Source organism: Eleginops maclovinus, chromosome 3, assembly GCF_036324505.1.
Source record: "Eleginops maclovinus isolate JMC-PN-2008 ecotype Puerto Natales chromosome 3, JC_Emac_rtc_rv5, whole genome shotgun sequence".
In the NCBI taxonomy this organism is placed as follows: Eukaryota; Metazoa; Chordata; class Actinopteri; order Perciformes; family Eleginopidae; genus Eleginops; species Eleginops maclovinus.
The window spans coordinates 15,409,699-15,426,162 of record NC_086351.1 but is presented as its reverse complement, the minus strand read 5'-3'; the positions used below and the strand labels follow the sequence as shown (position 1 = coordinate 15,426,162).

General features: G+C 40.1%; 1 protein-coding gene across 2 annotated transcripts in view; it reads right to left on the bottom strand.

Moving 5' to 3' along the window:
* Positions 1–16,464, bottom strand: part of cdkal1 (CDK5 regulatory subunit associated protein 1-like 1) — a 202,282-nt gene that overhangs the window by 184,406 nt on the left and 1,412 nt on the right. For both annotated transcript variants that reach the window (XM_063880271.1, XM_063880270.1), the window contains exons 2-3: positions 15,944–16,107; positions 14,455–14,567 (exon numbers count right to left, since the gene is read on the bottom strand). In XM_063880271.1, coding sequence (XP_063736341.1) covers positions 14,455–14,567; positions 15,944–16,101 — 271 coding nt within the window. In that variant the 5' untranslated portion in view covers positions 16,102–16,107. The remainder of the gene's footprint in view (positions 1–14,454; positions 14,568–15,943; positions 16,108–16,464) is intronic.

The window sequence follows — 16,464 nt, the reverse complement described above, 5'->3', positions numbered from 1 at the left end:
TTCTATGTGAAAACAATGACTTGCATAAAAAAAACCACAACACAGAATCACATTTTACCCAAGTTGATTTAACAACATAACAATCTAGTCATGGTATGTTGTGTTTGCACTCTGCAGTCATCCAAACACACCAGTACAGTTTACAGAAATGCAAACAATCTATTTTAAGCCAATTTAATAGAACATGCTTGCCTTACTCATTAAATGTTAACTGAAAAAGGTGCAGGAGATTGTATGTATAAACAAATTAAACTTACCTACTTAAATGCTTTATATCTGACACAATCAGAAACTAACTTATGTAAACATGTGTGCCGCCAATCATTGAACTATGTAACATGAATCTGTGGTAGGGGGCTGGTCTTACACAACCACATTTTCAAAATGAAAGTGTCATTTTATGTGTGTGTGTGTGTGTGTGTGTGTGTGTGTGTGTGTGTGTGTGTGTGTGTGTGTGTGTGTGTGTGTGTGTGTGTGTGTGTGTGTGTGTGTGTGTGTGTATCTTTCTGTGCTTCAAAGCCAACTGTCAAAAACGTGCACACCATGGTAACCACAGCCAGTTCCCCATTTCACAACAGTAACAGACTAGGTAAATATTGACGCACTATTTCTCTGACATAACAAATGAAATTATGTTTGCTGTTTGCCCTAGGAGATAGCAGTTTATATTCAATGAGGTGTGTGAGGAGTTGGCTGTGTACATGCTGAATTTTAAGTTAAAAATTAGGCCATAGGAAGTACATGTGTCAAAAAAGTACACACAAAAGAATGTGTGTGTGTGTGTGTGTGTGTGTGTGTGTGTGTGTGTGTGTGTGTGTGTGTGTGTGTGTGTGTGTGTGTGTGTGTGTGTGTGTGTGTGTGTGTGTGTTTTCTCCTGCCTGTCACCTGGAAGAGAGAGGAAGAGAAAAGAAAGAGAAACTGAAATGTAAAGAAAGAAGTAGGAGCCACCTGTATGCAAAAGCTCACCTGTCCTGAAAAGAAAATAGTGCAGATGAATGTGACCCGATGGCAGATGGAACGTTAAGCCTAAAAAGAGTTGGGGGTGTGGCAGAGGGGCTGAGCTCTGTGGTCATTAAAGAGACAATACTGAAGCAGGCAATACTACTCACTGAACTAACATTTGAATTAATCATAAACATATCAGAATACCCTCAATCTTTCCCAATCCTTTTCTTTTGTGAATGTGTCTAAAACTGATTAGGAGAAATAAACAATTGCTCATATTTAAGGCCGGCCTTGCTTATTTTGCTTGGTATGGTGTAACGATCTGTCCTTGGTTGGGAAGTAAAAATAGCCCATAAGCAGGTCTCAGAAAAAACAGACACTTTTAAACTTGCAGACTACACTGTCAAATGACCTAATGCTGACCACTATCTGTGTGTGCGAGACTTTCTTTGGATTGTAATGTGAAAAGGCTCCACGTAACTCACCTTTCACATATGGAGTACAAAACGTTGCTGGCTTCCCCTATCTGTTGAAGTGATGGCATTAACACATAGGTGACATGTATGTTTATGTTCCTTAACATTTATTAATCCAGCAGAGCTGAATAAACTTTTATTCATCTACAAACTTGTCTTTGTGTATCACCTGAATGAAACAAAGAAAAGTGTAACAATGCAACTCTCCGATGTACTGCATGTGTAGTGTGCAATAGGTCTGCAGAGCCAGTAAGCCTATACGATTCCTTATGAGCTTTTGGTAGCCCAATGCTACAGCGATTAGCTACTATAAGCTATTAGGTCTGTAAAGTTTAAATGGATTTCATTTAGGAGCTCAATTTAGAACAGTTGTTTGCCCTAAAAATAGACAACGTGCAACACAAAGGGATCCTTTGGATGAATACTACTGGGATACAAAGGATTAAAGCGAAGTGGGAAATCTAGCGAAGTGCTTAAAGATACACAGACTACATCACACATGTTAGTGCGAGCAAAAGAAGTTTTCAATAAGCGCAAGTTGCCTGAGCTTGGTTTTGCAGCTAATAACCTTTTTGCATATTTACGCTCCACATGTAATGCGTCCTAATTCGATTAATAGTAATAATTAGACCTTCCTCTGCTTTTTTATTTCTGGGTGGAATTGAAACAATTTAGGTCATCTGGCCCCTTATTCCCAGACCCAAGCTGTGGGACATGCAAATCAGATGCAAATGCCATTGAAAAGTAAAAACTAGTTATGAGCCCGGGTAATAAATACTGAATTTAGCCTCTTGGCATTCCAAAAACAGCCAGTTGGGGTTCATATGCAAATAGTATGCAAATAGCCCAGACGCAGAGAGCTTTTATTTTTCTGATACTGAGAACATGGGGGGGGGGGGGGTGTCCTGGCAGCTTAGCAGGCAGAGGCACATAACATGTCGCTATGATGTTGTGGGTTTGAAGTCAACTCATGTTGCTATCTCCATAAAACTATCACATAGAAGACAGGGAGGAGAGGATTGTAGAAAGGGAAGGCAGGCAGGGGAAAAGATGTACAAGACTAAGATGACAGGGTGGAGAGGAGAGGGTAGGACAAGGAGAATGGGATGCAAGGCGTGCCATGTAATTTCAAAAGTAAACCCCAGACACAGTTGGCTGCTGATGAGAGGATCAGTGTGGAGTCGAAGGTAGACGTAGCAAGACAAAGACTGTTGGAGGAAAAGATACAGTTTTAAGTGTGGGAAAGAGGCAAGTCAAATATAAAAAAGAGAAAGAACAAGAGAACAAGAGTCAAAAAAGACAAGGATGGATATATGAAAAAGGGAGAAGAAAGTAGGTGACGACTTTGTAAAATCCAGGAAAGTTGCAAAGAAGTCCAGGAGACACTATACACTAAGGGAGATACATAAAGGAAAGTGTGTTTGAAAGTGATTGGAAAAAGTAAGGATAGATAAGCACAGTTTATGGAGCTATCTTATTCATAAAAGTGAGGGGGAATTGCTAGATTTACTAAATTAACCTGAAGGAAACACATTGTGCAAAATAAGGCTTACTGTTCCGTTGGCAAAGTGTACTGAAGTTACACGCATCACTGGCACACGCACACAAACCACCTGCAGGTCCACCATATCAGAAAGACTAAGAATCACTGTAATGCTCCCATCGTTGCCCTGAACACATCACCACATTTAAAGTGTGTTTATAAGTTTAAATGTTTTTACGGTGTTCGAATGGCTTTGCGAGTCAGTGGTCCGTTTTTAAGCTTCTGCTTTTAAAAGGGGTCTTTGTAATTAAGCAACCAAGTAAAACAAATCCAATATTAATAGAAAAGTAGTGCTAATAAACACAAGGATCTTCCAACTGAAGACCAACATACATAAGACAAACAATGAAGTTAAATGCAACCTTTTGGATATTGATTTGACTTTTCCACTTACACCAAATTAATGATATCCATTCAAATCTAATTTATGAAAAGTGTTGCTTGCATGTCTGCCTCATGCATCCCAGCATGAACATATTAGCTAGTTGGGGTGGACAGAAAGCTAATTTGCCTCCTGATTAATAAATCATTGCAAAATGAACAATTTATAGTGTTGACAGTGTAAATAATGTATGTGTTTGTTCAAAGTGTTAAACAGGAGTCCATTTTTTCCTTGAACTAAAATAAAATAAAAACCATAAACTGAAAATAATAGGACGAAAGGAAGGAAGATCTACGGCATAAACCAAAATAATACGCCTAAAAAATGAGAAAGCGTGGGGGTCTGCACACATGCTGAAGAACACACTACCTCTTCCTCCAACAAATTCCCTTGAAAACAGATGGCATCAAAATGATCTGATGTCCTGTCACTGTCTTTTTATATGCTAATCCAGCTCCTACACACATCTAAGTCTCTTTAATCAGATATCAGGTCAGGGAAGCTAAATCCAGCTGAGACAATAATGCTGCCAGCAATCACAACACACAGGAAGTAGACAGAAATGTATCAACACACTCAGCGCTATGAAACTCAGGCAAGACTCAAAGCTGGTAAATTGGAGAAAGTGTTTCTTCAAAACTGCAGCTAAATATTTAGTACCCTTAAATAATTTCGTTGCATTATATTGACTCAATATTTGCGAGCAGTCATTCTGTCACACAGAATTGTCAATGTGGGGGTCGCAATGTTTTCTGACAGGAAATATTTCACAAAATGAAGGAAGTACCTAAGCACAAAAGAAATCATAAGATCAGTTTGTAGAAATCTGTTTTGATTTTGAGCAACAATGTTAAGAGGTAAAGCAGATATGTGTGGGGCTGTGAACCCACTACGCATGTGTGCATCCCCTAGAGCAAAAAATATAAATATATTATTAAAAGGCCACCCATTCTCTCTTTTTGAATTTCCAATGTTTACAGTTTGAGGAACAACTAAATATATATTCAATATTCTATTTTTTTATAGACTCAGAATATGGAGCCATGACAGATATTGGACCAAAAAACTGGCAAACTGAAGTTCATAAGTATAACTGCTTGTCAAAACAGCCCTCGACAACCATCAATCAACTATCAGCAGGAGACTCGTGAGGACAAATTCTAACCACATCTGTAAAATAAATTGAACACGTAAAAAAAAGGCTGAGCACACACACACACACACACACACACACACACACACACACACACACACACACACACACACACACACACACACACACACACACACACACACACACACACACACACACACACACACACACACACACACACACACACACACACACACACACACACACACACACACACACACACACACACACACACACACACACACACACACACACACACACGTAGAGAAGTCAGCACGGGCCTTCTGAGGACAGATTGATCGAGTTCATCCTTGGAAAACCACTCGGACACACCAGACACACACACACACACTGAGACAAGCAAATGCACACACTCACACAGTCATCATCAGATCAGATCAAATATCAAAAGGCAGTGTCTGTCTGGAAGATTAGAAGAGCCATCTGTCTGCCATGTGGAAAGCCTCGGATTATACATAAACTTCACACACTTCTGTATGTGCATATATGTGTGTGTTTGCATGTTCGATCCAGCAACTGAGTATGGGTTGCAAATTAGAGAGACGGAAACAAAAGCACGGAATAATTAACTCAATGTTTCAACAAAGATAACCACTTGAAAACCACCAAGCATTGCTCTATTCCTGGGGGTTTGGCCCAAATACATCGACACAGTTTAGCGCGCGCACACACACACACACACACACACACACACACACACACACACACACACACACACACACACACACACACACACACACACACACACACACACACACACACACACACACACACACACACACACACACACACACACACACAGAGTTGTGGCCACACTTAATGCTTAATCAACAGCTATTGATCTCGGCCCAGGCTTCACATAACCTGTGTTTACTGTTATATTTCTGCTGAATAGAGCCTTCCTGAAAGTATAAACCCAGGATAAGAATGTATAAGAGCAACCCACTCAAAGAAAGAAGAGTCCAAAATCTAAGTGACCAACAGTGTTTGAATAGACAGTAGTTTCTGTGCACACACCCTTTCAAGCACGTTTAGGCTCAAATATGACTTGTCTACACGCTTGCCCTGCAGAGTGGACAGCAGACAAGCTATCAGACCTCTAACCTGTGGATGACTACACACAGAGACAGTGCTTATATTCATTCACTAATTCTCTCTGGTCAAGCACGGGTCCTTCTGATGCTTCCATGTCAGCTGTTCTGCTTGGTGATCAAGGTCACTTTGTCCGATGACGATGATTCAAATTAAACCCACTGCTCAAATCATCTGCAGCTTTTAAATCCACTTTCTCTAATATCTGCGCTCTCACATGGAAATCTAGCACATAGCTGATTCATGTATATGTATGAAGAAGAGATCTGTTAATAACAAAGGATAGAAGTGCACACACACCGAGCACCATCAACCACACTGCTCTTTTAAAATAGCTGTCCTGAATTCTTAAACTAACCTATTTACTCCCTTTGTTTCCATTTCTGATTGTCCTCACAAAACTCATGAATTCATAGCGAACACAAACACTCACACCTTTTCTCTCCACTCAAAGGTAGCCAGTGCTTTCTATTCAGCAGGTAGCCTCATGAACACACACACACACACACACACACACAGCAATACAGGTCACCCCTGCTTTCCATTTCAGCGGGTGGTCAGTGAGTAATGGCACTGATGGCTGAACATTGAACACTCAGACAGAAAGCAGTGGTTATCTTCCAAAACAACCCAAAACAGGGTCAAACCAAACGGTGGGAGTGAGAAAAAGCTCAGAGGGAGCCTTGAAAAGTCATTTACTACATGTCCTTGACAGCCTGACTCCCGATGTCTTTGCTTTTTATCCATGTCAGTCATACACTTTCTCCACCCACACCAACAGTCTTGGCGAGCCACGTTAATTACAAATGTCTTTCAAGCTTTCATTGCCTCTTCATGAGGGAAATTACATTTGTTTCCCCTTTTTAGTCAAGATGACAGGGAAAACAAAGGAACAATTTGAAGTCTGAAAGACTCAAAAGTCTCTTTCAGCTTGTGAAAGAAACAGACAAGCTAATTATTCCAAAACTGAGAAGCAACAATGCATTGTAGATCATCTTGCTTTGGTCTTTTTAGCTTTACTCTCAAGGATTCAGACACAATATTGCACTGTTTGTCCTTCAAGAGAGAAAAAAAATGAGTTCCTGACATCCCTCGACGTAATGAAGAATGTAATGTAAGATGTAATTGGGTAAAGAATTGACCTTTTGAAATTAGGACCGTTGGTGTCAAATAGTGTGAATAGAACTCAATGTGTCCTGTGGAGCCCCTACCTTACCCGATGTTTGCTGACTCGTATAAATGTCGCATCAACTTTCAGAGAAACTTCATAGCCTTTTGTTGAGGAACAGATTGAAGGGGTGACAGAAAAATAATTGTATGTTTAATGTTTCCAAACTTCCAAACTTTGGCAGAAGTGGCACTGGTAGGTCAGCGTGATTGGGGCAGCAGAGTGACTCATTGCATCATTGAATAAAAGCAGCAGCCATTTAAAAAATAAATGCTTTATTTATAATGCTCTTGCAGGTGCACAGTTGATGCACTGTATGGAAGCAGTCTAAGGGAACTTTTTCAACCAAAGATCTAGTGCGTTTGCAAGTATTTAAAGCAGAAAAATGTAAAATGATTATCTGGCATTGGCAAACAACAAAAAGGGTATTGGAGGGTGAGTTACCGCAACATACTGTAGAACTTAAAGTTTCCCAACATATCCAAGTGGATGTTACATTTCCCACTGAGCAGTTGCCATGCTGGGGGTTAAATGCCCTGTTTAATAGCACCCTTTTGGACGTAAGGGAAAGCATGGCTCCTTTATCTCCTATGCATTGTGGGCACGTTGCTCTAAGATCTGAACTGTCAATCTGTCCATCATCATCTGTAATGTTCCATACCGTGGGTTTATCATAGGCTGCCTCTGCAGATGGAAAGTATCATCTCCTTACTTTGATTTAAGGCTCAATTCTTTGGATGTGAGCAAAACCTGGCTTCATCCCTTTTTCAGAAACCTCCTATCTTTATTGCTTGGTCCCTCCCTTCCTCAATCCCCTCCACCCCCAAGCCTTCCATTCGGCTCTTGCCTTATTCCATTACTCACATCCCCTCCATGATATTCCCATTATATCCCTTCAGGGTATTTCCAATCCCTACGGAACGTGGACGGTATTCCTGGGATAACAGGGTTGACTGGCTGGCTGGCTTGTGCTGGGAATAGGGAATACGTTTCAGTCCTCTTGAGGGAAGCAGCAAAGGAAACTCCTATTATGCTTCTGCCTTCATTTAAATCAGGCTTTCTTCAGCGCAGAAATTAAAATGCTACTAAGCAATGATTGAACAGAGAGACGACTGAAACACCGGTTCTTTTTTCTTTTTCTGGTTTGAGAAACACAAAAGGGGATGAAACCAACGTTTGGGGAATCGATTTTTTTCGTTTTTGATATTGCTCACAAGAGTGGTCTGTCTTTCAGCCGATTGCAATTCAGTTTTTGCTCCTGAACTTCAGGTTTGCGAAGTGCAATTTGCAATAATGGAGCTCCTCCTTCCTAAGAAAAAAAGAGGGCTGGACAGATATGAATCCTTGTTAACCTCCTGAAGTCCCTTATAACACTAGTGGGACAGAAATAGGTTGGAATGACAGCCAAAGGAGCACAGAGGTTAATCATTTTTAGTTGATCAGCAAAATAAACAATTCAATTACCCATTAGAGACAATAATTGGCCAGTCCGATAACCAGTAGAAGCTTGGGTTTCAAGCATCTTATTTTCCAATAGCTTGATTAGTAAGGTTGTTGTTAGTCAAAAATGGAAGACACAAATAAATGAATATGCGATTTTGTTGTTTTCGACTCCCATGACAATTTGTTGCTGCAATGGATGTTACCATCAGTTCAGTTTGGATGTCAAATGCTGTCAAAACCCCAAGGGTAATCAATGAATTAGATTGACCACTGATCCCTCCCTTCCTTAAGTTATCCCATGTTCTTTATTTTCCCCATCTATAGTTCTCTCAAGGGAATCTTAAAGCACGGATGGCTCGGGTCCCTAATCCCATGGCCTCTAAATGGTTACTGGGTGCTGCCTACACGTGGGTCACCTTGTAGGATAACTAAAACACACCCACACCGGGCTTGAGATCCCTCTAATCTCCTGGCCTCTAAATGGTTACACTTGACTGCCTGGACTCATGAGTCTATTAGTAGGACCTACAGAATTCAAAGCATTGGAAACTGTGTATATCTGTGAGTGTGTGTGCAGTTTGTATGAGCTGGGGAAGGGTTAGCCCATTATCATCTTAAAAGTATTGCTCTTTTGCTCCGCTTAAGGCATACAGCAATACAAATATATTATTGATAGTTGTAATGTAAATGTAATCATTTTTTCAATGTCAATAATAAAAGTAGTAAACAAGACAAAAGTAAATGTTATTCACTTGTTCTAATTAAAAAGAAAAAAACAACCGTTTTGTTAAATGTCATCCGCAAATATGCACAAATGGTTAACCCCCCTTGTCACATGCCAACTATTTACATATCCATATTTAAATGTTAGCAGCCTGCCTACCTGTCAAATGTCTGCTCTGATCTTGATTACCTCTAATAGGCTATGTTTAATTGTGGATGCATTGATAAAAATGTATTTATTTAGTTTCTATTTCTTATCACATGTATATTTCAGTTTCTGCTTCACTTGGTTTGTTTTACATCCATTTCACTTTATATCAAATCATATCTATTACCGCCAACTATTTACTTAACCTCCTTTTGTCTTTCCTTACGTCTGCAATTGCTAAAAACACCTCCCTCTTTTCCTTTCTCGGCTCCATTATTCCTCCGTCCATCCCTTTCTGCATATTCACCAGTCTAGTTTGTTTTTCCTCGCAACATATTCCCCTCCCTGTTCGCCTCCCTTTGCCCAACCATCGCTTTGGCTGATTTTGGCTTCAAGTGCATCTGTATCTCTAGGCTGTACCCTTCATCGCAGCGCCATCCTCCCTTCCCTGCTGACTCTTCCTCTCGTATATCCTTACACAGATTTCCCCTTCTCTCTTTCTCAACCCTTTCCCTCTCTCAACCAGCAAAGTGTCTGACACACGGAGTTGTTAGATAGAGGAAAGACAGAGAAAGAGTCTCTCACACGCGTATGCGCACCAGACGATATGTCTAGTGTTGCAGAATGAGGACTGTCGAAAACTGAAATGTCTCTCGCACACATTCTCTATATAAAATCAATTCCGACCACATCTGCAACTGTGTGTGAGAAGAGCACATATGTGTGTGTGTGTGTGAGCCGTGTCTCGGCTAACATGTGTATGTGTGTGTGAGAGGTGGAGTCAAAGAGAACATTGTAAGTTTTCATTGGCTATAACATTGCGGCGTGTAATGTTGCGTAGCCCACATTCAGCCAATCAGAAGGTCCTCACACATTCCGTTTTATGAATGAGACGGCATGTATGCGAGAGACACACACTCGGAGTGAAAATACTCTACAGTGATGTAATACAATCACAGAGCAGTTGAAGCGCAGTAGGAGCACAATCACAACTGTTCAACAATGCTTCAGTCTACATTTCTAAAATCTGTCAACTCTCTCTGAAAATGTATATAAATATATCAATTAGAAAATCTAAGGACCTGTAAAATACAAGTTTTTCAAATGACAGTTTATCTACATCTACAAATATGCCCAATGTTTTTCTTTATGCCATGTGACATGCATACATTTAAGATTGCTTCACTTTGAATAGGAGAGATAACTGATAACCCATGTAGCTTTATGTCAAACATTGCTGCATTTCATTTCAATTATTTCAAAGCAAGTTCATTGTCGTAATAGGCAAATGACATTGTATGTAACAACATTGGCACATTCTATGCTCAGCAACACCTGTAATACTTGCTTATCAATACAGTCCCTGTATCATTTTATCAAAACAGCTCACACCCTCTCTCTGGAACCCATATCCTCCAACCGTCTGTGTTCAAACCAGGAACTGAGAACGCCTCATTTGGCTGACATTGTGTACTAGGGAGTCATTTTGCCTAACTGGTATGTAAAATCATAACTGAAGTGCTGTGTGTGCGGCTGGCTGGCAGAGAGGACACTGGGAGGGGGAGCGAGCAGCCAAAAACAATCAAAATATCCTGGTGTGACTTTCCATGTGGGGTGTGTGAGTGTGTGGTTGAGCACATGCACGTGAGCGCACCCATTTGTGAGTTTACACGCCTTTCTATGAAGTCACCGTTTGGCAAATTGCTCTGCTGCTCAAAGTGGTTTCAGTATTATCAGTGCAGCATCATGGGTAAACACTGCCCTCTTGAGTTGTGAGGGGGAAGTGAGGAAGGGCCAACGAAAGCACAGAGGAGATTGACACAGGTTGTTGTTTCATTGTATTAAAAAAACAGCACAAGACAACAATTCAGAGGAGAAGGGGCTGACATTCTCTTTTCAAGTTGTTCAGAATTGTGTTAATAAGTTAGATATTTTATGATTGAATAAATGAACGGTCTGCTTAGTGATCAAACGATCTGTCAAGCAACAGATATTAAACAGTACGTGTAGCCCTAAAAGAAAGAACCGTACAACTTTTAAAACTATGAATGAGAATACAGTGTGTTCTTCAGAAGGATGACCTCATCCTAGTACTGCAAATATGTTTTTCTCTCAACAAAAAGCTCTTCCAATGAGCCAAGGCTGCCACCTACAGGCCACTATAAGTACTGCTACTACGGTTACACCAGGTGATGTCATAGTTTAAGAAAGAAAGAGAGAAAGAGTTTGCAGGGGGATTGAAGAGGGACAGGGGAGGGCAGGGGGTGTGAATGAGAGTAAGCAGTAAAGCAGAAAAGATGATGTCATTTTTTCAGAGCACTACCAGCAGTACCAAACTATACCATTAATCACTGCGGGATCGACACTGCGGATATGGAAGACACGCTAAAGAGGTATTGGTCTGATATTCACATGAGATCGTATGAAGGGCATTTTCCACCTACTCTAAGTCCTTCTGTTCTGTCTGGCCAAAGACTAGACACTACATCCTTCACGAGCCCAGTTCAGTCCTTGTCATTCCAGACTATTCCATTCCCTCCAAAGCATTCTCAACAATTTCATGCCATTCTAGACAACTGCATTCCATACTATACCATTCAAAACAATGAGCACCTCTCCCGAGTGTAATCTCCCCTGATTTTGCCCATGACAGGCAATTTATCCTTCCAACAACCTCACAGTGAAAAACAATAAGTGAAGATACATGCACCCTAAGAGGGAGAGGGGGAGATTGAAAGAAAAACTAAAAAGTGATGCAGGACGAAATAAAGTAGAAAACAAAGGGGAAAAACAAAGATGAAAAGCAGACAGGGAGAAAGAAGCCAAACTAATCCGTTAGCTTTAGCAGTGAGACATTGACCTTTAAAGTCCTTTGTGGAGAGGGGAGAGAGAGAGAAAGACACAACAAGGCTGAAAGAGGGAGAGGGACAGGGAGAGTTTTCTGAAGCTTCATTTGTGAAAGATGTAGGCTTCTCTCAGGCAAATACTGGAGTACAAAGTGAATCTATTTTAGTTTTAACCGGTCTTTGTCCCATATACACACCATAGTGATGGGTCCGAACAAACAGGATACAATCATTTGTTTTTAGATTCATATTAAATTGTGCAGATCTCTGTTTTGTTGGATAATGATCTCAGGAGGGTTTTTTTTAATCACAGATATTCTTACCACTATTAGTACTCGTACTAAGCAAGATATAATGACATTAAACCGCAGTGCTGAACACGGATGCAAGGATCTCAGTGTGTTGACTTTACTTTATGGAAGAAAAGGACACAGAAATAAATCTATTCCAGATAAATCTATGCATATTTAATTTTTGGCATAACAGCACGTTTACTCCTTTTAACCTTAGAGCGAACACATCACATCATCTTGAAATGCATTTTAATCTGCTGAATACCTTCAAACAACAAGATTAGCTATGTACTGAAAACAGATTTGGGAACAAACAATCCAAGTGGAAAACAAAACAGCTTTCTAAATAATAAAAAGGTTTAGAACAGGATCTCTTTCTGGAAGACAATGGCCACCTGACCATTCCACTGAATGCTAAATGGATCTAAAGGAAGACTATAAGCACACTAAATATAAGAATGGACACACAATCTGCTACTGTGTCAAGATATAGTTTGTATCTTAAGGGACAGGGAAAACTGTTAAAACAACAAAAGGAGGCAAAAGGAGAGCTCAAAGGTCTAAACGGGAGGGAAAGCTGTTGGCTTATGTAAATTGTGTGTGCGCGTGTGAGTACATCTGCATTTTTGAAGTGTGTGATTAATGTCCCCCTATGGCTGTTGAGACCGCATGGTGAGAGAAGCGCCGGAGTGGTTAATATCACCACTCGATCACTGGTACTTGTACATTTCCCCTCTGTGGGACGAATAAAGGTATTCTGTATTTTGTCTATCAACAAAAAATCCACACACAGACAGACAGAGAAACAAGAAACTGTTTACATGGTAACCAGCTGTAGTGGCATGCAGTCACAATGTTCCCTTGTTGTTTTCTACTGCCCTTTCTCAAATGAGCCCACATCAGCAAGTCACTCCTCAGCGGTGTTGGGCAAGTTACTTCCAAAATGTTATATAGTACATATTACTGTATTTTTAAAGTAATAAGTTACATTACAATATTACTGTCTCTGATAAGTAATGCGTTACACTACTTTTGCGTTACTTTGAGTTACTTTCACCAAAATAACCGCAAAAGTATGGCTTTAAATGCTAAAATGTAGTTTATTGCAGCTCATTAATTAAAGCTATCCATCTATCTGGCAGAACATGCTGAAATTTAGGAAAAGAGCTAGAAATTAAACTCATGCTCCGTTTAAGTGGGCTAAATAATATTTGATACCGGTAACATTATGTCGCTGTTTGTTATTAATAACATGTTAGTGGAGCCTCAGCATGGCCCAGTGACCTGCTGTATATGAACAAGTCTCTATAGGCAACGTTAGCTCACCTTCTCATTGCTGTGTTAACGAGGATTTGATTCCACAGTTCACAGAGGCTGCATATCGTCAACACTCCGCCACGAGTCTCTGAACTTCTCGGGGTTCAAGCAGACCGAGAGAAAGTTACCTTCTGTTGCTTTGGCCTGCCAGCACTTGTGTCTTTTTCTTTTCTTTTCTCCGAGCCTGCAGCTCTCAATCGAGAATCTGTTTCTGCAGCCCTCTTAACCAATACAGGCTTACTGAGTTACTATTCTACCTGCACAATTGTTTCTCTGGTGTCGGAATGTCTGGCGATGTTTGTGATTTCTTAAAAACAAAACACCCCATCATTTTGGGTAAAATATTTTGTAACTGAGTTACAGAGAATCGTATTACAAATTATCCCCCTGGAATAACACACAAGGTAATTTACTTAGAGAGCAAGACTGCCCCCTTGTGTTTAATAAGGGTACTACGATTGCAGATGTTCATTCATTTGGATACCCTCAATCCATCTGACTAAAACACATCCACCATTCGTAGTATAAGAAGTTTGTAACTATTATTCTATATCTAAAGTAGCATATTACAATTATTGTAATTACCTCCGCAAAGGATGTAATATTTTCAGTTAGGTAATTGTCTGTAGGTCACAACAGGATAAGCAAAAAGTACTGGTGCGATATTGTACCAATGAAAAACCTAATACATAAAAGACGATCTAAATCAAAGGGCAAATAAAACAATTATGGAAACTGCAATGGGGAACATCTGCACTCTATAAATGCCCTACTACCCTAGTCAACGGACTCATTATAAACCATGACAACATTGCCAACATATACGTTGTATATGCTGTGCATATGACCAATAAAACCTTGAAACCTTGAAACCTTGAAAAAAACAATGAAAATGATCTCTTACCTGTCATCTTGTATCCGCTGGCAGCTAACTGTCCGGCCATGTACTCTCCATCTGAGTTGTTATGACTGCAGCCCCATGTTTTCATCCAGATTTTTTGGGTGCCAGGGATTAAACTGAAACATGAATAACAATGTTTTTTTAAATCATATACGATTTGTGGGAATCAAAAAATAATAATCTACTGTATATCTTAACCAAATGTTGTGTCACAAATCTGCAATCACATTAACAAAAACTGTATTCTCAGTTTAAAGGGACAGACTGTAAGGGCGCTTTCACACCTAACCTCTTTTATTTAGGTTAGTGCGCAAACACCAGACTCAGACTAAACAAGCAGACAGACTGCTTCCAAGCAGGATCTGGAGTGGTCCATTTGTAATAATATGTATAATATTATATGAAAGATTTCACCTGATACATGAGAAAGAGAAAATAAGTCAAAAAGATATTGTGTGAAAAAATGTTTTTCCTCTGTAATAACTCTAACAGATGCCTCTCTTTCTTCTTCTTCTTCTCTTACCTGTCAATCATTATTTATGACATGTAAGCTCCTGTGGCAACTCTCACCGAATAAGATAAATCTATTATTTCCTCATGCCGTCTCTGTGTCACCAAAGAATATCAAGGATCAGCAAAGTGCTGTATGAGTTAATGGATTGTTTTTTACCAACAGATCCATGACGCCCTGATCATGTAATTTTGACAGTCACCATAACTAACTAATGACTTAGGAGTCAGTCCATATGACTGAAAGATAATATGAAGTATTTTTCCTTTATGGACCAAGTGAACCAGACTTTTGGTGGAAAAGCAAAGTTAATGTCTTTTTCCTTTCCTTGTAAAAAAATATATATAATTAAGCTATAATAGAATGCCACAGGAACAAGTCCTAAAACAAGGAAGTAAGTTAGCATTTTACAACTTCTGGTTCCCTCGCAGTGCCGGCGCTAAGGGGGGGCATTCGAGGGCCGTGCCCCCCCTAGCGGTCATTGATGCCCCTCCTACCAGCTGTGAAGCATATTCTCGATCTGTCACAATCGACTATAATTGACGCTGAGTTCGAAGTTGCTAAAGAGTTTTTAATGTCACAAAAGCAAAATGTTTGTTTTCCTTATTGTTTACAATATTCCAAAAGCCTATGGAAAAATTGCATTGCTTTTTTGTCGAGGGAACCCACGCGCAGCTTACTTCCGGGTCGGCCTGCAAAAATACGTCATCCCTGGGGCGCTCTATTACATGACATTTTTTCCAGTTTGTATTCAGCGTGAAGAAGACATTATTTAAACATTATGTTAAACATATATTCAACATGTACCACAATCCATTTGATCACCTGAACATTTTTAAACCTGCAGTTAATAGTAGTTGTTATTAGGGAATTAAGCATTTACTTCCCCATTATCAGCCTAAAATCAACTGTAAACTGCCAAATATCTCACTAGGGTCACACCCTGAACTACTGTGCCACTACATCAAACATTTCACACACCTGTCAGTTTGCAGCTCCTCCTGGTTCAGAGGTTCTTTTTTCTTCCTGGACCTCGGCATGATGCTCTTTCTAGCAGACTGTCTCTCAAGAGGTGTGGGGTCGCTAGAGGACACCATGTCCTCAATGTCGTCAATCAGCGAGTCACAGGCGGACGGCATGATGCTCTGAAAATCAGATATACATAGTGAGCACAGCATTATTCTCGAAACTGTCTCTCATATGGTTGAGACCTGTGAGCAGATGTGATTGGCCAATTTAATTGCAGAAGAGGCGACTGTGGCTGTGAGGTAGTGCGGTTTCGATCGAAAGGTTGTGGGATCAATCCTAGCCTTGCAGTCAACATGGTACATTGCTCTGTATGACTTGTAGAGTGGTAGGCGCTTTAAGGGGTCGTAAAGACGGGATAAAGCACTAAATAAATACAGTCCATTTACCATTAACAACGAAGTTAAGCATGCATGTTAAAAAAGGTATAGACTTACAAGGAGCAGCATTAAATTGAATATATTATAGCAACATTG